Source organism: Protopterus annectens, chromosome 14.part0, assembly GCF_019279795.1.
Source record: "Protopterus annectens isolate FY-2018-M chromosome 14.part0, PAN1.0, whole genome shotgun sequence".
Classification (NCBI taxonomy): Eukaryota; Metazoa; Chordata; order Ceratodontiformes; family Protopteridae; genus Protopterus; species Protopterus annectens.
In genome coordinates this window covers 989,920,042-989,947,875 of record NC_056748.1, presented here as the reverse complement: position 1 = coordinate 989,947,875, position 27,834 = coordinate 989,920,042, and the positions used below count along the sequence as shown (strand labels likewise).

At 40.7% G+C, this 27,834-nt stretch overlaps 1 protein-coding gene across 2 annotated transcripts in view; it reads left to right on the top strand.

Annotated features, from left to right (window-relative positions):
• Positions 1 to 27,834, top strand: part of TUBGCP2 (tubulin gamma complex associated protein 2) — a 1,158,397-nt gene that overhangs the window by 199,732 nt on the left and 930,831 nt on the right. For both annotated transcript variants that reach the window (XM_044056780.1, XM_044056781.1), the window contains exon 6: positions 10,650 to 10,857. In XM_044056780.1, the coding sequence (XP_043912715.1) occupies positions 10,650 to 10,857 (208 nt within the window). The remainder of the gene's footprint in view (positions 1 to 10,649; positions 10,858 to 27,834) is intronic.

Below are 27,834 nucleotides of genomic sequence, written 5' to 3'. Positions count from 1 at the left end.
AGGTAAGGAAATTCTGAGTTAGTTATTGCAGTGCATCCAGTTTTAGCAGCATAGATCATGGTGGAGTCATCCACATATTGGATGATTTTGCACGTTTGCTTACTTAGTGTAGGTCATTCAGAGATATGTTAAATAATTGGGGGTAATAAGAGCCCTGGAGGACTTCAACTGCAAGACACATCCAGATGCATACAGTAAAAAGAGAATTAGAACTGAAATTGATTCAGAAGTTCTGAACAAAAAGCTTTTCAGGCAGTTCCTTTACATTCCATTTAATCACAGAGAATATATATTCTACATACCAGAATGGATTTTGTACAGCATAGATGTGCTTGACAAGCTTATCTCGAATTCCTCTTTTACACAGGTAGTCTGAACTCTGAAAGAACAAAACAATTTCTTAAAGATGAAAGAAGTGAGAACAACAGTCGTAGCCCTGACAGCATTAACACAGGGCCAGTTCACATCATATTGGATAACACAAGACTAATGTGTTGCATCAGCAAGTAAGGGGGAGGGATGCCAATCCTTTTGTCACTTATCTCTGAGAGCAGGTGCTGATCCTTTTCGCAGTTATCCATCGAATCACTGAGAGCAGATATGGATTCTTTTTGCAGTTATCCAATGAATTTTTGGGAGTAGATGTCCTTTTTGCAGTTGTGGTGTATCTGCCTGGGAACAGATGCTGATCTTTTTTGCAGTTGTGCTGTGACTGTCAGGGGCCAGTTGCTGATCCTTTTTTGCAGGTATTCAGTCAATGTCTTGGAGTTGATGCTGATATTTCTGCAGTTATTCAGTAAATCTCTGAGAGTAGATGCTGATCCTTATTGCAATTGTGCAGTGAGTTTCTGGGAACAGATGATTATCTTTTTTCAGTTATATAGTGACTCTCTGGGAGCAGAAGCTGTTCTTTTTGCAGTTATTTAATGAAACCCGGGGAGAAAATGCTGAACCATTTTGCAGTTACTTACTAAATTTCTGGGAGCCGATCTGATTATTTTTGCAGTTATACAATGACTGCCTGAAAGCAGGTACTCAACTCTTGTAGCAGCCATTTCGGAAGTCTTTTTGTAGTTATACAGTGACTACATAGGAGCAAATACTGAACTTTGTTGCCATTATTTAATAAATCTGGAAAGCATGCTGATACTCTTTAATAGTTATATAATGAATTTCTGGGAGTAAGTTATGTTCCTTTTTTGTAGTTATGTGAGCACATGCTGGTCCTTTTTCCATTAAGCTGTGGATCTGTCTGGGAGCAGTTGCACTGTGAGTCCCTGGGAGCAGATGCTGATTTTGTTTGCAGTCATGCAGTGAATCTTTGGGAGAAATACCTTTCCTTTGCATTTATTTAGTGGATCCTTTTTAGTTATTCAGTGAATCACTGGGTGCAGATGCTGATCCATTCTGCATTATTTTTTTGTAGTTTTATGGTGAATTTCTGGGAGCAGATGCTAATCCTTTTTCTGTTAGATGTTGAATGCTGATATTGATCTTTTTTGAATTTACACAATAAATCTCTGTGAGCTGACACTGATCATATTTGTAGTAATGCAATAAATCTCTGGTATCAGATACTGATCTTTTTCTGGAGTTATACGTTGACTGGGAGCAGATGCTGAACATTTTTTTCACTTTTTAAATGGATCTTGTATGGGGGCAAGTTCTGATCCTTTTTGTAGCTATGCTTTGACTCACAGGGAGTATATTTTGATCCTTTTTGCAGTTGTGCTGTGACTGTCTGGGAGCAGATGCTGATCCTTTTTTACAGTTTATTCAGCAAATCTCTGGTAGCTGATGCTGATTCTTTCTGTAATTATCATGTCAATTTCTGGAGCAGATACTAATATTTTTGCAGTTATTGAGCAAATCTCTGGAAGCAGATGCTAACTTTATAGTTCTTCATGGAATCTGTATGAGTAGATGACCTGTTTGCAGCTGTGCAGTGACTGAGAGCACATGCTGATCCTTTTTTTTTTTTTGCTGATGTTCAGTCAAGCTTTTGGATCACACATGGATCCTTTCTGCAGGTTATTCAATGAATCTGTGAGAGCAAATGCTTATGCATTGACTGATTGGGAGCATAAGGTGATCCTTTTTACAATTACTCAGTGACTCTCTAGCAGCAGATGCTGATTTTGTCTGTAGTTTTTCTGTTGATTTCTGGGAGCAGATGCTGATCCTTTTTGCAGTTTTTCAGTGAATCTCTGGGAGCAGAGTTTGACTCTTTTTGTAGTTCTTCATTGAATCTCTGTGAGTAGATGCTTATCCTGTTTGCAGTTGTGCAACGACCGGGAGCATTTAAGCATTCTTTTTGCAGTTACTCACAAAATATCTAGGAGCAAATGTTGAATTTTTGCAGTTACTCAGTAAATCTCTGGAATCAGATGCTGATATTTTTTACAGTTATTTACTGAATCTGTGCAAGCAGGTGTTTGTACCTTTTGCAGTTATGCAATGAATCTCGTCTGTCAGAATTCCCTTATCTCTGCCTTTTTATTCTTGTCTGCAATGTCCGTCATTTACTTACATCTGTTTAGTCTAATCCTTGGAACCTTTTGTCTTTCCTCTTCCTTCTTTACTGAAGTTTTCATGGCTTATGTTTAATTGTTTGATTGTGCCCATTTTGTACACTTAATGAGACACAGGCATGTATGTGTATGCAACTTACTTTCCTGACACAGGTTGCCTATTATCTTAATAATAACTGGTTGTGGTCCTTGAGTATCTTGTATATTGCATCTGTTTATTGGTCAGAGGCATGAATGTGTGAACATCCTTTCTTGCTAATATGATAGCTCCTGGTAATGAGACTTGTGGTTTGCATATGCTAACTGGCTAAAAAGATTCATTTCTGTAAATATTTTAGATTCAGTTATATGATCCTTCACAGACCATTTCTGTACCTGTTCATAGCTAATCTTCCACTTTTTGCACCAGAATCCCAAGTCATCTGACTTGAAAGGTGGACACCCTTTCTTTTTCTTGGAAAGGGAAGTTTCTCTATGCCTTCCCTTCCTCTGATTCCAAGAGTCCTGCTCGAGATAGAGTAGGACTCCCTCAAAATCTTCTTGGTAACTCCCTTTTGACCCAGACAGCATTGATTTTCCCTTCTTTTTCACCTAGCCAGGTTCAGTCACCACAAGTTACCTCACAGGTTGAGCCTGCTCACACAAGACAAGGGGTCACTGATCCATCCTCACTTGTCTGCTCTTCAACACACATTGTGGTTGATAGGATTTTGATCTCTTTTAGGCACCTTTTACTGAGGATGTGCTTAGGGTTCTGCAGGATGCTAGGAAGCTCATTTCCAAGAAAATTGTGCGTCCAAATGGAAGAGATTTTCTGTCTGGTGCCTTGCTTGTATCCAGGATCCATTTTCTGTGGAGATCCCTCTGGTTCTGCCTTATTTGTGTGAATTGCTCCACACTGGGTTAATATATTCTTCTGTTAAAGCTCACCTCTCAGCTAGTAGTTCTTGTCTGCCATTAACTTCTCCTCTTGCCTTTAGGTTTGAGGTCAAACAATTTCTTGAAAGTGTCCTTCATATCTGGACTCCCAGGAAGCCTATTCTGCCTTCCTGGGACCTCAGTTTTGTATTTGAAAAACTGACACAGGCTCCTTATCAGCCTGCAACTTTCAGCTTCCTTGCAACATTGTACATGGAAGACTGTTCTTGTTTTGGCCCTTACTTCAGTTAAAAGAGTCTGTGAGCTCCAGGCTCTTATGACTGTTCCTCTTTTTTTTTTCTTTTCTTTTCATAGGGACAGGGTGTCTCTTCATACTAATCCTTCTTTTATGCCCAAGGTGGTTAATGAATTATCTCTAAATCAGTCTATTTCATCCTCCTTTTTTCCTTCTCTGCAGTCTGCTAGTGAGAAGGTTTATCAAACTGTGGATACCACGGCCATTTGTAAATCTGAGCAACTTTTTATTTTTTTCAACCCAGATCTCTCAGTTTGGCTTTTTCTAAGCAAACCACATCCTCCTGGATCTCTAAGGCCATTTCTTTTTGTTAGTCCTTTTATGGAAAATGTCTTTCTGCCTCTATAAATGCTCATTCTACTACTGTTGTTGCTTCCTCAGGTGATTTTTTTAAAGGATTAGATAGCCATTCCATCCTTGAGACTGCTACTTGGACCTCTGTCCATGCTTTCACTAAGCATTACAAATTGGATGTTAATGTCCAGAGCAAGAGCTGGCTTTGCTGGAGCTGTCCTGCATGGGTTTCTTAAGGGATCCTGCATGCCTTCCTCCTCCCAAGTTTCCTGTTGAGCTTTTGTATTCTCATTTTTGTAAATAATACTGCAACAGTGATATGAAAGGACATAGTACACAACTGTACTGTAACAGTAGATGTTCTTTTCAGTGTTGCAGTTTTCGCTCGCTCCCTCTGTTCTTTCCCATCTTTTCTGCTCTTTTCCTTCTGTCTTCCTGGTCTGGAATTCCTTTCCTTTTTCTCTTTCTGGATGTTCATGTTCTTCCTTATTCCTAGGACTGTTGTTCCTCCTGGAGCTATTAATTTCTGAGTTACGTTCATCTGTATATCCCTTTCTGTACATCTCCTTTATGTCCCACACCTTGAGCGGGACGCTTACGGGTGACGTACAACGTCTTTAAAATCATAAGGCTTTGGTATACTGGCTGGATGTTGGGTTACCCTTGGCAAGGAATCCCTTTTGTAAAAAACACTACAGCAGTGAAGAGAAGTATATCTACTGTTATTATAAGATTCTACACAGCTGTCCGTTCTTAAATCAGTTTTGGCCTTGAATAAGAAATGCATTCTCCTACCCTGTGTGTTACAGAGAACTTGACCATTGCATTGCTGCAGATGAAGGAACAGAACAATATGAGCCAGAACAAGGAGCCTTGTACAGTTCCATAATTAGCTTGAAGATAAATTAATTTATAATTAACTTAGTTTACAGTTGTTCATTATTGCATTATGTTAGTTATAGCTCTTAACCTTTCCTCCACAAAATGTGAAATACTGTCTGTCATAATGTGCAATAAATAAATGGTCAAAATGTAGAAAACGTCTGTTATAACAAACACCTTCAACTAGGAAGCTCACTGGGTGGTTAAAATGTGTTACTTTATATATGTAACATGTTCTTTTGATGAGTTAATATGATTCAGTTTTACCTTGGATATTAGTTACAAAAATTCTTAGTACTGAATATGTGAGACGCTTTCAGTGTGGAACAGTGAGGAACATGGACTTTTTAAGAATCAGGTAAACAAGCTCATTTTGAAGCTTCCTTTAATACCCTTTGGAACTATCTACTTTTGACTGAGTACTGAGATTTTTATCACTAATGAAGCAGAGTTTTGTTACTTTGTAAAATCATATGTAAATTTTTCAATAAATGTACAGTGGTTGTTCATAGCCTGTGCTATTTGTAATCTACATCACAATTTAGGTGTAGTCTTTTCTCTGTTCTTTGTTTGCTTCCATGTATGTGTTTGCGTGCGTGTGTGTGTTTCTGAGAGACAGTAAATTTACACCTGTACTGAACTTATAAAGGGTCCATGTGGATCATCGTTCTACACTGCTTAACAAATTCATAAATAAATAAATACTGGAGTTTTATTGTATTATTATTCCCAGTGTATTCAGATTCTAATCAATTTTGTTACAGATTGACCTCCTAAGTGTTATAATTCTGATTTTTCCGATGAACCCAGTACAATGAGTGTTATAAACTCATTTGCACTTTGCAAAGCCATCTTAGGTTTTCTTTGTTCATTTTCACTTTATTGTTAAAAATCGGGTTAGATGAAATTAGGTACCAGTCTTATTACTATTTCTACTTTTAGATATAAGCTAGCAACAAGTTAGGTCTTAATTAATAGGTTATAGAAGGGGCATTCTCCCCTTCGAAGTCCTGCCTACATCTGTTTTTCTGGACTTGGAAAGAGGCATATGACTATAGTCTGAGTGTCTTGTGAGAGTATGGAATTATAGGGCCACCGCTGCATGCTGTTTGGCCCTGTATTTGAGAAACTAGAGTTGTATTCAGATTCTCCTTGTTATGTCAGATATGTTTGTAGTGGGTGTAAGATTCTGTAAGGGCTGTGTGCCTCATCTTACGTCCTGTTTGTGACTTTCATTGACAGGATATCAAATCACAACTGAGGTTTGGAGAGTATTCAGCTTGGAGATGTTGAGTTGTGTCTTAACTGTTTGCAGATGGTAATGTCTTCTTAGTATTAGGTAACTATGATTCCCAGCTTGGAGTGGTTTACTGCTGAGTTTGATGTTATTGGTATGAAAATTTGCACCTCCAAAGCAGAGGTCATGGTTCTATCTCAGAAAATAGTGGATTGCACTCTGCAGCTGGAGGTAGCAGCTACCTCATTTGGGGAGGGGCTTAAGAATTGTGGGGTATTGTTTATGAGTGAATGTACAGATTAGAAGACTGAACATTGGATGGGTGTTGTGATTAAAGTACTGTAGGTGTTATACCATACTGTGGTGGTTAGCACAAGTTAAATTGCAGGGTGAAGTTCTCATAGGTTCATAGGATACAAGGCTTTTGGCCCAGAGGCTGTTATAAGCCTAGCCAAGAATTTCACCCATGTTCCCTCAAAGTCAGCACCTGTTTCCCCTGTCCAGCAGGGGCACAGGTGGGATCTCAGGGGTATATTTTCTGTTTCCCATCCAGTCTTACAGGTTCCTCTTAAAGAGGGCTAGAGAGAGGTACTCTGCTTGACATGGAGCGGGAGTCTATTCCACAGACGGGGGAGTCTTTAGGACACAAATCTATCCCGCCAACAAGTTTTGTTAATGTCACAGACCAGATTAAGGTCTTGTGTACAGGTTGCACAAGTAGAGTTTGTCTTACGGATATGCAGCAACTCCATCACGGCTGGGTCTGAAATGGCCTTGTATGCCAGACACAGGTCACCTCTAAGCAGTCTGTATGAGACTGAGTAGAGGGACAGGGTTTTTAGCCTCTCTGTATAGGATAGGTGTTTAAGACCCTGGATTTTCCTGGTCAGGAACCTCTGTGGTCTCTCCAGCTGCTGCATGTGCTTGGCAAGGTACATGCCAAAGGGAGCATTGTACTCAGTAATGGGTCTGATAAGGGAGGAGTACAGGGATGCTATCACCTCTTTGTTCCTGGATGAAATACCCTTATTTATGAGGTGGTCCATGTAGAAAGCCTTCCGTACAACGGAGGCAACTTGGTGGTCAAAAGTTAGGTTGCTGTTAACATGGGTGCCCAAGTCCCTCATGACTGATTGCGTGCTTAGTATGTTATTAATGTGATAATTAGTGGGGATGACATTTTTCTCAGTTTCTTGATCAGTCTGAGCCCCATCCTCACATATTGTCAAGCTTTGAGTAGTTACCAAAAGGATGAGACTGCTGATACAAGCTACAAAAATGGGCTTTCTATTCAGTGTAGCTGCACTGACTTAGTTTGATAGAGAAAGAGGAATGTGACAATCCAGGGGGATCTTGCAGTAGATCTGATCCTTCTCTGGGTTGAGAGAAATTAGTTGAGATGGTTTGAGCTCTACTGAGAATGGTGCCTGAGAACATCCCATAGAAAATGCTCTAGAAAGAACAGGCTAAGGGACAAGCTGGAAGGATTGCATGGAGGAACTGTATCTCTCAGCTCACTTGACACACCTGCAGATCATCGCACAGTGAGGTGGAGAATGTTGCTGGAGATAAAAAGTCAACCTTGCGCTTCTCAGATTGCTGCCAGTGAGTCTCACCAAGGTAAGTGTTTTAGAGAGAGATGGTTGGATGCATGAAAACAGAATACCATTTTGGTTTCCTTGGTTTAAATGGATTTAAGTAACACAGTCATGTCATTCTGTATTGACCACATAACTTGAGTATTTAGTTCAGTCTATGAAAAGACTTTATTTCACATAAGTAGTGTAGTTTTCAGACACGTCAAATAAAATTACAGTGACTTTTCTATTGTGGAGGGATCTTTTTCCTCTTGGTTGACCACTGTAGCATATGTGGGGTCTTAGGTCTGCTAGGCCAACCAGAGACTTAAGTGTAATCTGGGGGATTCCTGTTTAAACTGTTTTAAAATTAAAATTGATCTCAGTTATTCACTTCCATTGATCATAAGGTGCGTCATTTAATAAAGACTTCCAAGAATATGCAAATTATTTCAGCTTGCACTTGCTCTGCTGTGCAGGAAGGTCTGCTTACTTGACAAAGGTGATGTATAGGTTGTTTCGCAAAAATCTACAGGCATATAGTAAAGGGGCATTACCTTATATATCTAATTGATTTTAATCCCTTCCTTTTAACTTTATGCTCTATCACTATTCTTAATGTGTTGAAGAGGATGCTGACTGGCATCATATGTGTTTAAAGAACTAATACAGTCAAGGTTCATGGGTACTTACTTGACTATTAATCAGTAAGGATCTTAAAAAGCCTTGTCTTCCTATATATTCTCATTGTAGTTTCTAGCCCTTATGTTTTGTGTACAAATAACCCAGAGATAGTCAAAACAAGGAAATATGGGAACATTTACCTGAAGCCCTTATCTATGAGGGACACAGGTGCTAAATCAAGGCTGAATTTGCAGTTTTCTGTTCATTCATCCAAATCGCATTTGAGTAGAGTAAGAGAAGCACTTTGGTTTATGTGGAGTGGAAGACTGATCCATAGAAGAGGTATTCTCTGTCACTCCAACATGCTCTATCTTTGTTGCTGGAAAGATTAAGATCCTTTCCACAAATGCTCACACTACCATTGGATTAGCAAATGTGTAATAGGTGTTTACAGAACAGGGCCTGTTGAAGCTTTATAAGCGAGACAGAAGTTGCCTCTTAGTACCCTGTGTGATACTGAGTAGAGAGACAAAGCTTTGAGACAGTCTGTATTGTTTTTGTAGTTTAGACCCTTTATTTATTTATTTTGTGAGAAACCATTTTGGTTGTTTCTATAGTCTTTGTGATTAAGACTCTATTTTTTTTATTGAGACATCATTGTGGTGGCTCCAGTTGTGACAAGTGCTTCAACAGGTACATACCAAATGGGACAGTATATTCAACAATTGGTCTGATTGGACCTGGGCACTATACCTTTAGATAAAATCTCTGCAATGAAAAAGGATTTTACAGTAGTGGATACATGATCGTAAAAGGACAGTTCATAGTCCTCATAGTTTCCCAGATTCTTGATTATGGAATCAACTTTTAGAGGTGTGTTGTTAATGTGATAGTTAGAAGGGAAGTTGTGCATGCCAAAGTATACAGTTCTGCATTTCTCTGCATTTAGTTTTAGTCCATGGTTTTCACAGCAAATATTGGTTTGGGAAAGGCCCTGTTGGATGATTTTCGTGTCCTCTGGTGAGTTTTTGATAGCGGCAGATTTACTATCGCCTGCAGGGTTAGTCAGACATAAACCCTTAACATCGACTTTGACCTCCAAGAAGTAAATGGCAGAGAGGAATGGCGCAAGAACTTAACCCAGGTACACTACTAGTAATTGATCATTTGTAAGAGGAAAAGCCTTCTACCCTAATTTTGTGAACCAGTTTACTATCCATTGAGTTACATCTGGATTTACATTTAGGTTGGGGAGTTTATTTATGATACCAGAGTGTGAAATTGTATTGAATTTCTTTGCGAGATGTAGGTATGCAATGTTTACTGACTGGCCCTTATCCATTGCTTTATTAACCTTCTCAAAGGAGTTGACCAGGTAAAGTAGGCAAGGTCTGCCCTGGCAAATCTGAACTGGCTTGGGTCAAGAGTTAGCAGGTTACCTATGCCCTTATTTATCAGTTCTACAATTATCCTTTCTGTGTACTTTCAGATGAGGCTGATCAGAATTAAAGGTCTATAATTACCCAGGTCCATGGATGCCCAACTTTTGTGCAAGAGGATGACTGTTGCTGTCCTTCAATCATTTGACACAAAGCCTTTTTGGAGACTTATAGTAAATAATCTCTGTAAGGGGTCTGACAAGTTGCATTTCAGGCTGCCTATAGGTTATCTGACCCCATAGAAGTAGTGTTCTTGGCTTTGGATAGTACCTTGAGGACTTGTTTTGGAAGATTTGAGGGGGGGGTGTAGATGCAGGTATATGATCTGGGAATATGGAAGGGGAGAGGGGGTGAGGTTTGTGCGAAATTCAGATGCTGCACTGTATCAACTCCACTTTTACAGTATTTTAAAGATGAATACTGATAACTGAAACTTTTATATCATGGTTTAGTATAGTGCATGTTACTGTAGCTCTGTCTCGTCTGTTCCTTCCTTCCTACCTCTTTGCTGCACTGTGTCATAATACAGTCATGTTCATCATTGACAAATGTTATACTAACGATTCATACTGTTTGGCATTGCCATAAGCTGTACGTTATGCTGCAGCTGTGTGCTTAACTGTGACCCCATAGGAAAAGAAATATGTTACTGATTTATATTTTCAATATTTTTTACACATTTAGTATACATTTTTAACGGCATGGAGGGAAATCACATTTTTTCCTTATTTACTACATTATTGAGTGCCTTAAATGCTTTTTTATAGTAGTAGTTGTTGCTCTTAGTTTTAGGCTTTTTAACAAGTAATGTAATTGTAAGTGCAGCAGAACAGTCTTGCTTTTATTATTCATTATTACATTAATGTAATAATGTGAATATTTTTTTTGTAGGTACCATGTCCTTATCAGCCCAAGAACAGACAATAGTGGAGGATTTGCTGTATGTTCTAATTGGAGTTGATGGCAGATATATTACAGCACAGATCCTGCCTGGCAGGCAGAATTGCTCTTTCATAGTGGATCCAACACTGGATATGTCAATGAAAGAACTAGTGAACAGGATTTTACCAGTTGCTGCAAGCTATTCTACTGTTGCAAGGTAAGTACCAAACACTGCCTGAACAGTGGTACGGCAGTTCTTTTGTAGTTTAAATTCTGAATTTCTGACCTATGTGACACTGGTTTGCACCCAGAGGAGGTAGAGCCTAGGTTTTTAGATAGGACCAATATTTGCTAACAGTTGTAAATTTGACATAGGTATCTTAAAGAGAAACTGTCTTGATTATCAAATAGATGTTTGCAGGTTCATATGACATTATTAACATGCAAATAAAAAAAAATGCCACTAATTATTTATTTATTTTGTTTAATATTGTAATACCATAAATTTACAGTAAAGGTACAATTGATGCAGCTGCTCTGCATTTCAAAATGTAGGGCATACTGTAAAGTCTGCTGGGTGCTTATTTTCCAAAGACATGCCAGCACAATTCAGAGTACATTGAAAAGCACATTAACAGCAACAGTAGTAAAGTTCAGGAAAATCTGTTACACTTTGAAAGTAGCAAACTTCACTAGGAAATCAGGATATGCTGCCAACTTGGTTTTCTTTACCTGTATGTGCTTTACAGTTGCAGCTAGCTAAGTGTGACTTAGCATGGGTTTTCACATAAGCAAAATGTTCCTCAAAACCTACTACTATAGGTGCTTTTTTGTTGTAGTTGTTAATGAGATAAATGCTTCTTGTCTATCGGCCATTAGATCTGCAGTGGAGGAATCCACTGTGTCACTGATAGTTAAAAAGAAATCATACCCATACCCATGCAGGAAGGGAACTGTTAAAGCCTTTAGTTAAACAGTAGTTCAAAGATTGCAATGAACTCTGTTTGAAGGCAGAAGGTCACAGTGGCATTTTTTTCTTTTACCCTGAAGTGCAGTATCTTTGGAATGTTAAAAGTTATTTTCAGTCTAACTATGTTTTTGCCTTTTGGACCATGATATTATTAAGCACAACCTTTACAGGATTCATCTCCTGTATAGAAACCAGTTAAATTAATAACCATTATAAATAACACTGAAGGCATGAGGATGAGTAACTCTTGTGGATCATTCTTCATCTGCACACTAGAAGATTGTTGATCCATTATCATTAACACTGTCTTCATTCTAAGTAGGAAATAACCTACTAATCTGACATCAGGGACCCTAATTTTTGTACGAGTGTAATTGGCTTCATCTTGTACACCATTCATATTTGTAATTTTTTTCTTGTTGGCATCTGTTAGGCTTGGGGACACAGGAATCCTTTTTTCTTTCTGTAACCGATGTCAGAAAAAGTTAACAATTGTCTTGCCTGTGGAAAACAAATACCACACCGAGGTTTCCATTCTTACTGTATCACCTGTTTAGGCCCAGACCACAATGTACCTCGCTGTCACCTTTGTTGAATGCCCAAACTTTTCATTGTCGGGCCCTTATTGTCGCTAAATACTTTCCCTGTCGATCTCCGTATTCCGAAATGGCTTCGGTAAGCCATCCGACTACCAGTCTTCCAAAAAAAACGTAAAGATAAAGACAGAGACAGACCACACAGGTCCAAAACTGCAGCCGATGCTTCCGTTAAGCTAGTTGCCAGTTTGACGGTACTCAGTGAGGCGCTTTCGCAGCCTCTGATGCCCGCTTCGATGGATTCACAGGCCGCTACCGAGACCCATTCAGAGTCCGGTATGCCGCGAGACTCTTCTCTGACTATGGAACTTGTGGATGTCTCTACCTTGGATGGATCAGGAGCCGCTGTGCAGGCACCAGCTTCCGAGGAAGTTCTTCACATTACCGATATTCGACACAAACCGACGACTTCTTTCGCATCTTCAGTTCTGTCTAAAACTTCTGAGTTTCTAAGGCCAAGAGTACAAGCTACGCCTAAAAAACCGATGACCCAAACTCAAGTACCTGCTTCCTTGCCACAACAGCTCAAATGGCATAGTGGTAAATCACTGTGGCTATGGTGTGCAGGGTCCTGAGTTTGAGACTTGCAAAGGCTGATTATGGCAGACGACCTGATTATGTTGATTAGGGGAATCCAGCCTTCCCCTGCTAAGAGGAAAAGAGACCTGTCCTCAGCAGCTGTAACAGACCAAGAGTCCGACCCTGAGATTTCTGAATATGAATACATGCCTTTGTCTGCTTATGAAGATTCAGATGCAGAAGACTCCATCCTCTCTGCTTCCCCTCCGGAGAATTTTTCTTTTGGTGAAACCCTACATACTTTAAGAGAGCATTTCCACTGGGAATGCCAGGATTATCCTCAGTCCAAAAAGAGACTCAGAGAATTTTTAGATTTGCCACAACATAGACCATTAGCTATCCCTCCTGTTCTGGATGTTGTGGATGATGTCTTTATGGAATCCAGTCCAACTCCTGATACTTTACCCCCTGCGCCAAGGAAACCAGACAGGTACTACAGAGTCCTTGACTCTCACAGATTTCTTTTCAAAAATCCTACTGCTGACCCAGAGGTCATTTCCCAGGGGCCTAAAGGTATAAAAGCAACTACAGCTAAGAATCCCACCCCTTCAGACAGGGATTCCCGAGCTTTAGACAGTTGGGTAAAAAAGTATACACCTCTGCAACTCTCGCCATTCAGGCATTGAATTCCCAGTTTTACATGCTGAAATACCAGCAGTATATTATGGAACTTGTTAAGCAAAAATTATCTACCTTTACAGACTGTGCAGAAAATAAAGAATTACAGGAGCTTATGCGTTCTGTAAGCCAAGTCAGCAAGCATACCTTGCAATGTGGCTTTGACCCTTAGAAGTATCTTGCAGGGCAGCAGTCACCGGATCTGTACTGAGAAGGCATGCCTGGCTTAAGCAGCAGACCTTGCCAGACCATGTCAAATCAAAATTACTAGATGCTCCTTTAAACAAGGACAATCTGTTTGGCACCAAAGCAGAAGAGGTTCTAAAAAATATGGAAGAAAAAACTAAATCTATGCAGACTGTCAAAGATTTTTTGCAAGTGCAGCCTCCTAGATTCAGTAGGCATTGCCCTTTGAAACATTGGTCCTTTCCAGCCCTCTCAAGGCCATCTCAAATTAGACCCAGGGGAAATAGACCCCCCCCCCAATTACAGTCTCAGGGTATGCAGAGATCTAAGCAATGGAGTACCTCCACTTGTAAGACAGGGAGTGCTAAGCCACCCCCTTACGGAAAGAATTCACAATGACTTCTCATCTCTGCCCAATTGCTCGTGCCCCTAGGAGAAAAACCTGCCCATCATGCAGAAAACTGGACCTCCATCACCAAAGACCGATGGGTCCTCAACATTGTATCCCAGGGGTACAAATTTTACTTCCACTCACTGCCAACCCCAAAAGGGTTCCCAAGCCCTCCTCCAAACCAGTGGGCAGAGGCACAAAACCAAGTTCAATCCCTGCTCTCCATAAGGGCAATTCATCCTGTTCCTGCAGAACAGATAGGTCAAGGGTTTTATTCCAGTCTTTTCCTGGTACCCAGAAAAGAGGACACTTGGCACCCAATCCTAGATCTTTCCATTCTAAACACCTTCCTGGTGGTACCAAATTTCAAAATGCTCACCCTTCAGCAGCTTCTTCCTATGCTGTCCAAAGATGCCTGGTTAGCCACCTTAGACCTAAAAGAAGCCTATCTGCACATACCTATCAGAGACTCATGCAGGAAATACCTAGGTTTCAGGGCAGGATCTATGCATTATTAGTTTTCTGCTCTTCTCTTTGGCTTATCCACTGCTCCCAGAGTCTTCACAAAATGCCTGTCTGCAGCCATTGCCTATTGCAAACAGAGAAAGATTCAAATTTACCCTTACTTGGACAATTGCCTGATTCAGGAAGGCAGTCAGGAAAAGCTGTTGCAGCACCTGACATTTGTAAAGAACTTTCTAACCTCTCTGGGGTACACTATCAAGGAAAATAAATCAAAACTAGTCCCCAGTCAAAAGATTGTATTTCAGGGAGCAAGCTTGGACACAGCATCCCAGATGGCATTCCTTACTCCAGAAAAACAAGCCTATCTAACAGGCTACTTCGCTCAAATGGCCACCAGAACCCAGCTATCCACAAGGAAAACCCTGCAGGCCCTAGGTTCATGGCCTCTTGCATTCTACTAATTCCATATGCCAGACTGCATATGAGGAAGCTTCAGTGGTACTTAAAAAGTTTTTGGTGCCAACATTCTCAGGACATGGTAACCGTTATACCTATCATACCTTGTCTAAGGACAGAATTTCTTTGGTGGGTAGCAGCATGCAACCACAACAAGGGACTTCCCTTTACTCAACCCCATGCCACCCAGACCCTAACCACAGACGCATCAGACTATGCCTGGGGGGCACATCTGGACAACAAGTGTATTCAGGGCCACTGGAGCCCAAGTCAAATTCATCTGCACATCACCCAAAAAGAGATGCTAGCTGTTCAGCAAGCTCTGACAGCTTTCAGATTCCTACTCTCACCAGGACCCCTGCTAATAAAAACAGACAACACCACAGTTATGTGGTACATCAACAGGCAGGGCGGAACCCATTCTTACCCACTCTGCAGGCTAGCCATGGCCCTTTGGAACACGGCCTTGGACATGCATATTCATCTGCAAGCTCAGTTCCTGCTAGGCAAACAAAACTCTCTGGCAGACAACTTAAGCAGAAATCTCCTAGACCCACACGAGTGGCAATTAGACCCCAGCACTTTCAGCCTTCTAACCCAGAAATGGGGGACCCCGGAGGTGGGCCTTTTTGCCTCCCCCTACAATCACCAGCTCAGCAAATTCTGCACCAGGACACCTCACAGCAGGGCCTGGAAAGTGGATGCCCTATCCTTCCAGTGGGTAAACCTCTCAATCTATGCAATTCCCCCTCTGCCTCTTTTCACAAGAATATTACTCAAGATAAGACAGAACAGACCAAGGGCAATCCTGATTGCCCCAGACTGGCCACGCCAGCACTGGTACCCACTACTGTGCACCCTGGCACCTACCCCAGATCCCAACCCTCCTCACTCAGCAGGAAGGATAGGTCTTGCATCTGCAACTGCAAACCCTGAATCTTGCAGCCTGGCTTTTTCCTTGAATTTTCCCCCAGTGACCAGTGTAAGCAAGCAGGTGCTGGACGTCATTCTTTAAGCCAGAAGACCCAATACAAGGAAATCCTATGCTGATAAGTGTAAAAGGTTTTGTTCCTGGATTCAGTCTAAAGGAGACGACTTAGCACTGCCCTCCTTACCTCTAATCCTGGATTACCTAGCAGATCTACTCCACAGAGGCCTATTCTTCTCCCCCATTAAGATCCATGCCTCTGCCATCTCAGCTCATTACAACACTGAGCCACCTCTCTTCTCTCACCCTCTCATCAAACAGTTCCTGAGAGGAGCAAACAACTTGGCTACCAAGGAGAGCCCCTCGCCCCTGCTTGGGACCTTAACTTTGTACTGGAAAAGCTCACGCTGCCCCCCCCCCCCCCTTGAGCCTGCAGCGTCAGCAGAGTTAAAATTCCTCTCTTGGAAAACAGCCTTGCTTCTGGCCATCACTTCAGCTAGAAGAGTGTCTGAGCTACAAGCACTTATGGCCGTGGAACCCTTCATTATTTTTCATGCTGACAGGGTCTCCCTCAGGACTAACCCTTCCTTTATGCCTAAAGTGGTGTCCAGTGTGGCTCTCAACCAATCTATCCATTTTCCAACCTTCTTCCCTAATCCTCAAAATAAAGGGGAAAGGATCCTGCACTCCTTAAACATGCACAGACAACCCAGATTCTACCTTGATAGGACTAGGTCCTTCAGGAAATCTGACCAGTTACTAGTCAGTTTTGCGCCAGGGGCAGAGGGCAAGGCCATTTCAAAACAAACAATTCCAAATGGATAGCACACTGTATCCATTTCTGCTACAAACACCATGGGAAACCAACCCCTCAGGGGGTCAGAACGCATTCCACTAGGGCAACTTCTACCTCTACAACATTCCTCAGGGGAGTCCCTACCAGGGACATTCTGGAAGCTGCTACCCAGAGTTCTGTTCACACCTTCACCAAGCATTACCACCTGCCTATATTTTCCAAATCCAGGGCGGGTTTTGCAACAGCAGTCCTGCAGGGCATACTAGCCAGCCCCAACTCTTCTTGACTGCCTCCATCCATTCTTCAGCTTTGGGAATAAACCCAAGTGTGATGACTGCAGCAGTGAAACATGAAGAACATAGTACAGTTGTTTACACTTGCCATAAATGTAGATGTTTGAGTGTATTCACTGTTGCAGTCCTGGTTTCCCACCCTCCAGCCCCCTTGTCTCTCTCTCTCTCTATATATATATATATATATATATATATATATATATATATATATATATATATATACTCTCTGTGTCTATTACTCACCCCTTACAGGGCTATTACTGGTGGTGTTTTTCCCACCATAACTTAGCTCCCTATTTGGGGGGCTCCTGACATTTGGGGCAAGAAAAACTGATGTAATTGCATCGGCTGCCTGCTTTTATACCCCTGACGACCTGATGTCAGTCATGAAGCAACAGCAACCGACACAGAAATACTAAGTCTCTGGTATTCGGGCCACCTGAGGGCTACCTGCAGGCAGATAACCCAAGTGTGATGACTGCAAAAGTGAATACACTCGAACAGGTTGTGTACACAACTGTACGTTTCTGATTCTCCCTGTGGGAGTTTCTCTTTCTTTTGAGACTGTTGCTAGAATGTGTCAGTCTTTTTAGTGGGAGAACACTGAGGTTTCTCACTCCTACAGAAAATGCTATGAGTTGTTACAGAAGTAATTTCTAGAACCTACACCCATTCCTCTTGTTCTTTTTGGTTTAGAGGCTTTATGTGTTACTGCCTGCAACATTCCTGAAAGTCAGCCATTTGCCCTTAAAAGGTTAGGTAAGATATATCAAGTTCCCAAGACTTTTATTTAAAATGTTATATACTGCTTTTATACACTGCTCCCAAACTTGACTCAGCAGGTATAACTTCAGTTTATGCCACTGCTGGTAAATTCTTAGTTAATTCCAATCCTACTCTTTCTAATAAGGATGGGAAAATTATTGTTAAGTATGGAGGAAAAATGTGCATACTTCTGCAACTTTGCTTTTCAGAATTCTGAATTGTGATATGTTAAAGTTTGTTTTCAGTAATTGTGAAAGTATGAGAAGTGTTTATCTACAGTTTCTTTTTGTGAGAAAAAGTCTGCTTTTTATAATTTAGTTTCTTATGTTGGACAGATCACTACTCGTTGTTTGCTGTTGTGTGTATGACTCTGTTGATACTTCTTGCAGGGCAATGGCCAGAAGCTCCCAGATAATGTTAAACATTAGATTTTAAATTCCCCTTTGGACAGAGATTTCGTTTTTGTCCCCTCTGCCGCCGAGGTGATCAAAAAGTGTGATGAAGGGGTAAGCTGATCCAGGGAATCTCAAAAGATTTTTCAGCCCTCATTTTCCAAGTCTTATGAGGGATTTTTTAACTTGTAAATACACTTCTGGTAAAAAGAAATAATCTCAGCAAACTGCAGGTAAACAGACATTTAAGAAGAAACGGCTAGGGAATTCCAAAAAGAAGCCTCAAACCTCCCAAAACCAGGGAACAGTCCAATTAATCTGAATGACTCTTCAGAGACCTTGGCCCCTTTTTTTCTTCCCGAAAGTTGGAATCGCCATTTTTTTTCCCTTTGGCAACAGATGGTTTCAGACAAATGGGTTCTGAAGATCATTTATTAAGGTTTCAGATGGCAGTGGGAGGAAATTCCTCCTTTTCAAGTGGTCGTTCCTCATCCTCCAGATCAGACTCTTCTGTTTCCACTGGTTCTTCATCACATGCTGTCCCAAGAGGTGATAGAACTGGTTCCTCTTTCCCATATGGGGAAGGGTTTTTATTCAAGGATGTTCTTAGTGGAGAAGAAAGAAAATGCTTGGAGACCAGTTCTGGATCTTTCTTTCCTTAACTTTGTGTGGTAGTGCCCAAATTCAAAATGATTTCACTTCACAGCCATGTTACCTCTTTTACCTCTTTCAAGTTTCCTGGTAAAGCTGGTCTTAAAACATGCTTATCATCTCATCCTTATTCATCCAGACTTCAGACATTAATAGATTTTGTTTGTCTAGATCAGATTATAAGTTTGTTGCCTTACCCTTTGGACTATCCACAGCATCAACAGTGTTCACAAAGTCTCTTGCTCCAGTTCTAGCTCATTTACACAACGGAGTGTCCACATTTTTCCATATTAAGATGACATGCTTATCTTGGCAGAGTATTTTTCAAAGCGTCAGTAATTTCTTTCTGGGGTGGGAGATCTCTTACACAAGCTGGGATGCCATGAGAGCGTTCAAAAGCCTTTCTTGATTACTTCACACAGTAATGTGTTCTTATGATTTCAGCTAGACACCTCAGTTCAAAGAGATTTTCATCCACAGGAAGAAGTAGATCTACACCTAGATCTATTTCTGAGGTTTTCCTCTAGGACTTCAGTCACTGTGAGGGAATATCTCAGGAGTTTGAGTCTCATGGCATCTCTGATTCTCCGGACAAGACTCCACATGAGAAAGATATGTTGGTATCTGAAATCTCTTTGGTACCAGTGAGAAATCAGTCAGGATATGTACGGGGGTAGTGTGACAGCGGTGAGGTCTGCGGTGGGAGTGACGGATGCATTTAAGGTGGAGGTGGGATTACATCAAGGATTAGCTCTGAGCCCTTTCTTATTTGTAATGGTGATGGACAGGTTGACAGACAAAATCAGACAGGAGTCCCCATGGATTATGATGTTTGCAGATGACATTGTGATATGTAGTGAGAGTAGGGACCAGGTTGAGGAGACCCTGGAGAGGTGGAGATATGCTCTAGAGCAAAGAGGAATGAAGGTCATCAGGACTAAGACAGAATATATGTGTGTGAATGAGAAGGAGGATAGAGGAATGGTGAGGATGCAGGGAGTTGAGGTGGCAAAGGTGGATGAGTTTAAATACTTGGGATTAACAGTTCAGAGTAATGGTGAGTGTGGAAGAGAGGTGAAGAAGAGAGTACAGGCAGGATGGAGTGGGTGGAGAAGAGTATCAGGAGTGATTTGTGGCAGACGAGTACCAGTAAGAATGAAAGGGAAGGTCTACAAGAGGGTAGTGAGACCAGCTATGTTATATGGGTTGGAGACAGTGGCATTGACAAAAAGGCAGGAGTCGGAGCTTGACGTGGCAGAGTTGAAGATGTTAAGATTTGCACTGGGTGTGATGAGGATGGACAGGATTAGGAATAAGTATATTAGAGGGTCAACCCAGGTTGGAAGGTTTGGAGACAAAGCCAGAGAGGCAAGATTACGTTGGTTTGGACATGTGCTGAGGGGAGATGCAGAGTATATTGGGAAAAAGATGCTAAGGATGAAGTTGCCAGGTAACAGGAAAAGAGGAAGGCCTAAGATAAGGTTTATGGATGTGGTGAGAGAGGACATGCAGTTGGTTGGTGTGACAGAGCAAGATGCAGAGGACAGGAAGAAATGGAAACAGTTGATCTGATGTGGCAACCCCTGACGGGAGCAGTCGAAAGAAGAAGAAGACCAGTGAGAAATCATTTGGTGGAGACAAAAGGTATTCTTAAGTCCAGGTCTCCCCTTTTCCCTTCCTGTTCCAAAGCAGTCAGTAACCAAGACACCTCAGATTTTGCTTGAGGAGCAGTTTCAAGAGGGATAAAAGTGCAAGTTGTATGAGACACCAAGGACAGACACAACCACATAAATATCAAACAGATGCTCACTGTGGTCAAGCCACTCGGTTCTCTGAATCATCTTAGGTCCCCAGGACTGCTTCAGGTTGTTACTAATAAAACCACAGCCATGCTGTACATCAACAAGCAAGGTGGAACCAGGTTGTAGCACATTTGCAGCCTAGCCTTGTTAGCGTAGGATATAGCTTCACAGCGCAATCTGACTCTACAGCTGTCCTACATTCTGACAGAGAAAAAACGTGTGGCAAACAAGCTGAGCAAGACCACTGCAGACTCTCACAAATGGAAACTACATCAGGGGTCTTCCAAGATTTGATAATCTCTGGGGACTTGCTCAAGTAGACTTCTTTGTCTCCTTTCTTAAAAAGCAACTGTCAAGTTTCTGTTCCAGGACTCCATGCAAGAAGGCCTGGAAGATATATACTTTTTCTTTTCCTTGGATAAGAATGTTCCTGTACACTTTCCACCCTTTCCAGTAATATCCAGGCTACTTATGAAAATTCAGAAGGAATCCCCAAGATCATTGTGGTGACTCCCTTCTGGCTGTGGCAACCATGGTTTTCCCTTCTTTTGGAAATGGCCAGGAGCTGTTACCACAAGCTTCCTCACAGACTGGATCTACTTGCACAAGAACCGATGTGTTTGATACACCCCAGTATTAATCAACTTCAGTTGACTCCCTAAATGATAGAGTCTTGATTCTGCTTAGGCACCTGTTTACTGAAGACATGCAGCAGGTACTACTAAAGGCAAGAAAGCCTGCTACTAGAAAATCATATATTGGGAAATAGAAAAGGTTGTCTAGTTGGTGCCAACAACATTACCAGCAACTATTCACCTCTGGTTGTTCTCTGGTTTTACAATATTTGTGTGAGTTACTATCCTTTGGCATTTCTTATTCCTCTGTCAGCATTGATTTATTAACCATTTCAATTTGTCTTCTCATGGATCCTCCTCTTTCAATGAAGTGTCATGTCAAACTGTTTTTGAAAGAGGTTTTGCAGAAGAGGCCTCCAAGTCAACTGCTGTCCTCACCTTGGAATCTTATTTTTTTTGTTAGAGAAGCTAACACTTGCTTCATGTGAACCAGCTATGCTGGCTGACTTGAGGTTCTTAACATGGAAAACAGTTTCACCGATTGCTCTGACATATGCAAGAAGAGTATCTGAGTTACACATTCTCATGGTGAGTCAACCCTCACATTTTCCATAAGGACATGGATTCTCTGAGAAGTAATCTTTCTTTTATGCCGAGTGGTGTCTGAGTTACACATTCTCGTGGTGAGTCAACCCTCACATTTCCCATAAGGACATGGATTCTCTGAGAAGTAATCTTTCTTTTATGCCAAGTGGTGTCCGAGTTTACTTTAAGCCAAACTCCCTGTTTTCTTTCTTGAACCCAAAATGAGGGGGAAAGGATAATCCATTCATTGGATGTCTACAGACAACTCAGGTGCTATCTTGACAGAACTATCTTTCAGATATTCTGATGTAATGTTCATCTCTTGTGAAGGTAAGAAGGGACAACCTGAGTCAAGGCAGACTATTTCCAAATGGTTGTCTTAGGCTATTACCTTTTGTCGAACTTAGCATACCAAAATTATTCCAGGCAGGCTCAAGGCCCATTCCAGTAAATATCCCTGTTCCTGAGAAGAATCCTGAAGCTCCAGAATCTATTTGTTCACAGTTGTCTGTCCCTGTTGCTAAACCCAGTTTTGATTGCTGTATCCATTAGATCAGGTCGCATTTCTAGACCATGTTCCAGATACACGACAACATGAATGTTGTGTTTATTTCTTATTGTCTGTACAGTTGCATGTCTCTATTTTCAAATGTCATTATAATGTGGGCAATTCATTAAAGAGGGAGGATGTAGATCATTATGTATGTATACCTTTAAGAAGCTTTCTAGGGGCTTGCACAAGTGTGTAAATACTGAGCACATGTGAGCCTGATTGCCATTTTGTAGTAAGTTGCTGAGATGTACGCATGTATGTCTGTGTAGTCTGTCAGTTAATCAGTCAGTTTATATTTTGTACTGCTACTATCCATCCTGATGTGTTTCTACATAATAAAGCATATAAACGAACTATCCCTCCTGTTCGTCTTTACTTGTGAACCTAGATGAGCAACAGAAGCAATCTATAGCCTGCATCCAAATGTATTCTTGGCCTCTTCTCATTCTTTTACCTTTCCCTGTCTAATTATTTGCTCCAGATACCTTGGTTCCTTTGTCAGCTTTCTCCAGTAAATTCTAGCCCCCCTCTTGCCTTTTCTTTGTACCCCTAGTCATCTGTATCAGCAAAATCTCCTTTCTCCATTCCTATGTTGGCTTAATTCTTAGAATACTTTTTGCTACTTTATGAATATAATATTCTGTTTGTCTGTTGTTATTCTCCTTAAGGACTAGCAGCCAAAATCCCAGTCTCTCCTAATTCTTGAGCTTGTTTCAGCATCATCCCTTTCCACTTTGAAATATAGCCTTCTGCTTGTGCTGTATAGAAGACTTAACTGTGTAGCTCTGAAATACCCCTTCACATCAGGTAATCCCAAACCACATTGTTCTGTTAGAAGGATCAACTTATCCCACTTGACTTTTGCCATCTTCCTCTACTAGATAAAATCCTTCAAGTGTTTATTAATTGCTGTCCACAACATCTCTTCTGGTCGATAAAAATATGCCTGACCTGTGTATAAAACTAAAGGAACCCAATAAATTTTCACTTTTTGTAGCTTGCTACCATATCTATAAGACAGAGCTTCCAGTTTCTCATTGTTTGTATTATCTTTTGTTTAGTCTTTTCCCACATATCCTTAGTTGCCATAACAGAATCATTTTTAACCCATACTTCTAAGTACTGCATTTTGTCATGTCCCAAAAGGTATGGGTATTGCTGAACCACTCCGTGTGAGGGTACATAGTTTGCAGCTATTGCCTTTGTTTTATCTTCATTAATTGTGTATCCCGAAAAGACTTGAAACTGTCTCAGAATGTTCCACAACACTATAATATACTTTTCTAGTTTTATCAGGTACACAGTAACATTATCTGCAAGTAAAGCCAACTTTCCTTGATTACCACACCAAGCATATCCTTGCATTTTTGAGTCCTTTATTTTCTTTTTTAGTAGTTCTAAATATAACACAAATAAAGGGGAAAGAAAACACCCCTGCCTGCTTCCTCTGTTCAAACAGAACTTATCAGAGAGGAACTGCCCCCCCCCCCAGTTTTAATTTTTGCCTCCTATCCCTCGTATATTCTGAAGACCCAACACGAAGAGTAGTATTTTCTTGCATTCTGTTTTCCTCTGGATCATCATTGTTCAATTAATGTTGTCAGATGCTTACTTCCCTTCCACATTTATTCATATCTATCAGTTTTGGCATCACATTTTCCATTCTTGTAAGCATTATATAATTAAACACTTAATAATCAATGTTTAGAATCCAAATAGTCCTATATGAAGCTGGATCTCGTGTGTCTTTACCATCTTTAGGAAATACAGCCACTACAGCTTTCTTCCAGGATGTTGGTGCTTCTCCTCCTTTTAAAATACTGTTAAACAAAACCTTCCAGATCTGTATTACTTCCCTCCTAACTTTCACAGGAATACCATATATTCCTGGACACTTTCCTGTAGATTGGTTATATGTCACCATTTTTATCTCATCTCCTGCTATCGAACTGTTAATAATTGATAACTTTGTCTGCCTCTAACCTTGGCATATTCAATTCTATCATTAACATTTCCAGTTGTAGCTTTTCTTGATTTCCTAATTTCTTTGCTTTATACAGGTTTTTATAAAATTTCCGAAATAATAACCCTACAGGATCTCTGGTCATTTTCCTTGTTATAAGCTTGGCAACAACCCTTTCTACTTTCTGGAGTTATCAAAAAAAAAAAAAAACAGTGGCTTAACGGCAGTCTTTCTAAACTTGTGTATTTTATCAAGGTAGTCCATTATTTTCTCTTTAACAATCTGCAGGGTTTTTTTTATTTATTTATTTTTTATTTTACATTTGTTGACCGGGCTAGTCTAACTGGATATATGTCCATTTTCAGTAGAGGCCCGGGGAGAAAAGCTCCAGGAAAACCTCCAAAATTAATAGTGGATATAACATAAAACAGTTTTACACAGCATGAATTATAATATAAAACCTTAGCTAAAGAAATTGTTAAAAAATGTAAATATATGTATATATATATATATATATATATATATATATATATTTTTTTTTTTTGAAGATGAGCTACTCATACTAATTATAGGATAAACAAATCTTAGAAGGGTAGTATACTAGAGAAGTTATAGTATAATTGTAAACATTAAATTTCTATGCAAGACTAAAGGATATAGAAGCATTTTAAGAAGGTTATAATAGATGAAGGTAGAAGATTAGAGTCAAGAGAAATGTTAGTCAGGGTTGGTACAGGAGCATAACCAGTGGTTATTGAAATAAAGCTTTAGATTTCTTTTAAAAAGTGGGAGAGAGGTCTGAGATGTAACGTCAGGTGGTAGTTGATTCCATACTTTTCCGACAGAGTTAGAGAACAAGGAGTCGCTGGCTACGTTTTTAGATTTAGTAGTATTCATAAGCATTTTGTTTCAGGAGCGTAGATTTTTGAGATTGTTATATGGTATAATGAAGCTGGAGAGTATGGGAGTGTTGCTGGGTTGATAAAGGGTCTTATGTGTTATTGTAAGTTGATGAAATTGAATCTGATTCATTAATTCTAACCAGCCTAGTTGTTTCAGATTCAGACAGTGATGAGTTCTAAAAGGAGAGCCTGTAGCGAACCTGGCAATGTTATTATAGGATATAGCTAGTTTGTTAAGGTTATTTTTGAGTAGCTATAGCAGTCCTAGCTACTGGTATAAGAAAGGGTTTTATTCTGTAGAGGGATCCTAATTTTCTGTTAACTGATTTTACCGTGGTATTTATGTGGGTATCAAAGTTGAGATTAATGTCAGTTGTAATTCCTAATAGTTTAGTGGTTGGGTCAGGAGAAATAAGAGTGCCATTATTTGATGTGAGAGTGAAGTGTAAAGGGGTAGACTTTTGGGTTGGTGTAAAGAGTAAAAGTTTAGTTTTTTGGGGGTTTAGTAGGAGGCAGCGGTTAGAGAACCAGTGTTCTGCCGTATTGAAAGCCTTTTGTGTAAGAGACTGGAGTTTGGCCTGGGAGGTGGCTGAACAGACTATAGTAGAGTTGTCTGCATATTGAATGCATGTGGTGAGTGGAATGGCTAAGTGGAGGTCATTGATATAAATGGAAAACAAGAGAGGGCCTAATATGGAGCCCTGTTGGGACACCTAGTGAGATAGGAAGGTGATTAGATAGTTTATTTTGCCAGAGTACAGCCTGCTGTCTGTTTTCGAGGTAGGATGTGAACCATTTCATAGATAGTGGGTCAAGTGATAGGGACTTCAGAATACGTAGTTCCACCTCTTCTTTTCTGAGAGATTCTCCCTATTCTGCGATGCTTTAACTTTTGTCGCACCCTCTAAATAATTCTTGTTACTTCTTAACCTTACCTCTCTTTCTTTCATTTCTACCCTATTTTTGAACTCCATTTTTATTTTATCCCACTCACTAGCTGTATTTTCTGAGGAAATTTCTGTCTTCCTTAATAACTCCCAAATAATTTCCACTACCCATTCCTTAAATTCCTCTTTGTTTAACAGATAGGTGGGGAAAAACTAGTGTTTCATTTTTATTTTGGTTATTATTGGAGAGTGATCTGAGATAGTTACTGGATGTGTATTAAAACTTTCAGTTGAATGCACATGCTTTTGTGAAATCTAAATGCTCTAGCCCAGCCCAGTTTTTGTACCTTGGGGAATCTTCTTCTCCTTTTTGGCTTTTCCAGGTTAGGGGTCACCACAACAGAACAACAGTCCACAGAACGATTAGCAGTGGAGTTTTACGGTGTTGAGTTGCCAGCCCGGTGCTCAACCTTCCACAGAAGGTACCCACATGCACACACCCACACCTAGGGCCAATTTAGAGTGTCCAGTCCACCTACAGCATATCTTTAGGGATAAGGTGTAAATTCTGTCTGAGCTACTGCTACTGAATTCACATCTTCCATACCAAATATTTTCATAAATTTCTTCATAAATCTACTTTTTTGTTATATTTTCCCTTCTAGGCCTCCCCAGATACATCCTTACTGTTGCAAATCAAATTACATTCACCACCTGTAAGTAATATTCCCTGCTGAAAGCTGATTATTTCTCCCAAATTTTTCTTAAGCTCCACTGTAGCAGTTTTTAGGTGGAATATAAATGCATGATGTGAGAGTGTTCAATCTCGCCGTTTGTTCTTACACCTGGGTTCGGAGCCGATCCTCGGCTCCGTGTCGGCCGCTTGGCAAAGCTCTGCATCGAGAAGAAGCTCGAGACCAACCTAACTCCCACAATCCCCCTCTGCCTTTATCTCAGATCTAGTTTGCCGCTGCAACGTTCGCATCATTTTTGATGAGCTCGGACCACCTCAAAGCTAAGATTAATTATTTCTTATATTTTTTTTAGATAAAAAATTCTCTTTAAAGTTGACTGTGTGTGTGTGAGTAGTGTATCGAGGGTTTCTCGGTTCCGTATATAGTTTTTATATACTTTCTTAGAGTTTATTCCCTCGGGGCCTACCCCACCCTTTAACTTTTACTGGAGTTGACTATAGGATTTGACTTACTTTACAGGATTTGACAATTGTTACTGGAGTTGACAATTTTTACTGGATTTGACATTTTGTACTGGCTTTTCTCTTATACCTGGATTTGACTTTTGTATCATGTCTGAAAAGGCTAAATCAGGCTTCAAACGGTGCCAATGTGGACAAAAGATGTCTGTTACAGATAATCATAGTTCCTGCGTCTACTGTCTTGGCCCTCTCCATCTGCAGGAAGACTGTTCCATCTGCCATTCTTTCAGTGGAAGGGTCATGACAGATAGTCGCAGGAAACTTATGGATAGGGGCCTTTTGAAGCCTGCATTCCAAGAGGCTCTGGATGCATCAGACCAGGCATCTAAATCCTCGAAGGAATCGAAGACGTCGGAGCCCATGTCATCGGCTCCGAGCTCTTCATTTAAAGTTCGATCACCGGTTCCACAGGCTTCGGGGCCGAGTGTTAAACTTTTGTCAGTTACCGAGCCTCAGGTCTTGGAACCGGTGACGGACCTTCCTCCTCCTGTACTTTTGAGGTCGGCTTCGACGCGTTCTTCCAGACCCCTCTCCGACACCGATGTAGACCGCGTGGTGCAGAAATTGATGGAGAATACGGCCTTGTCTAAACTCATCTCTGTCTCCTCTCAGTTGGTGTCGAGAC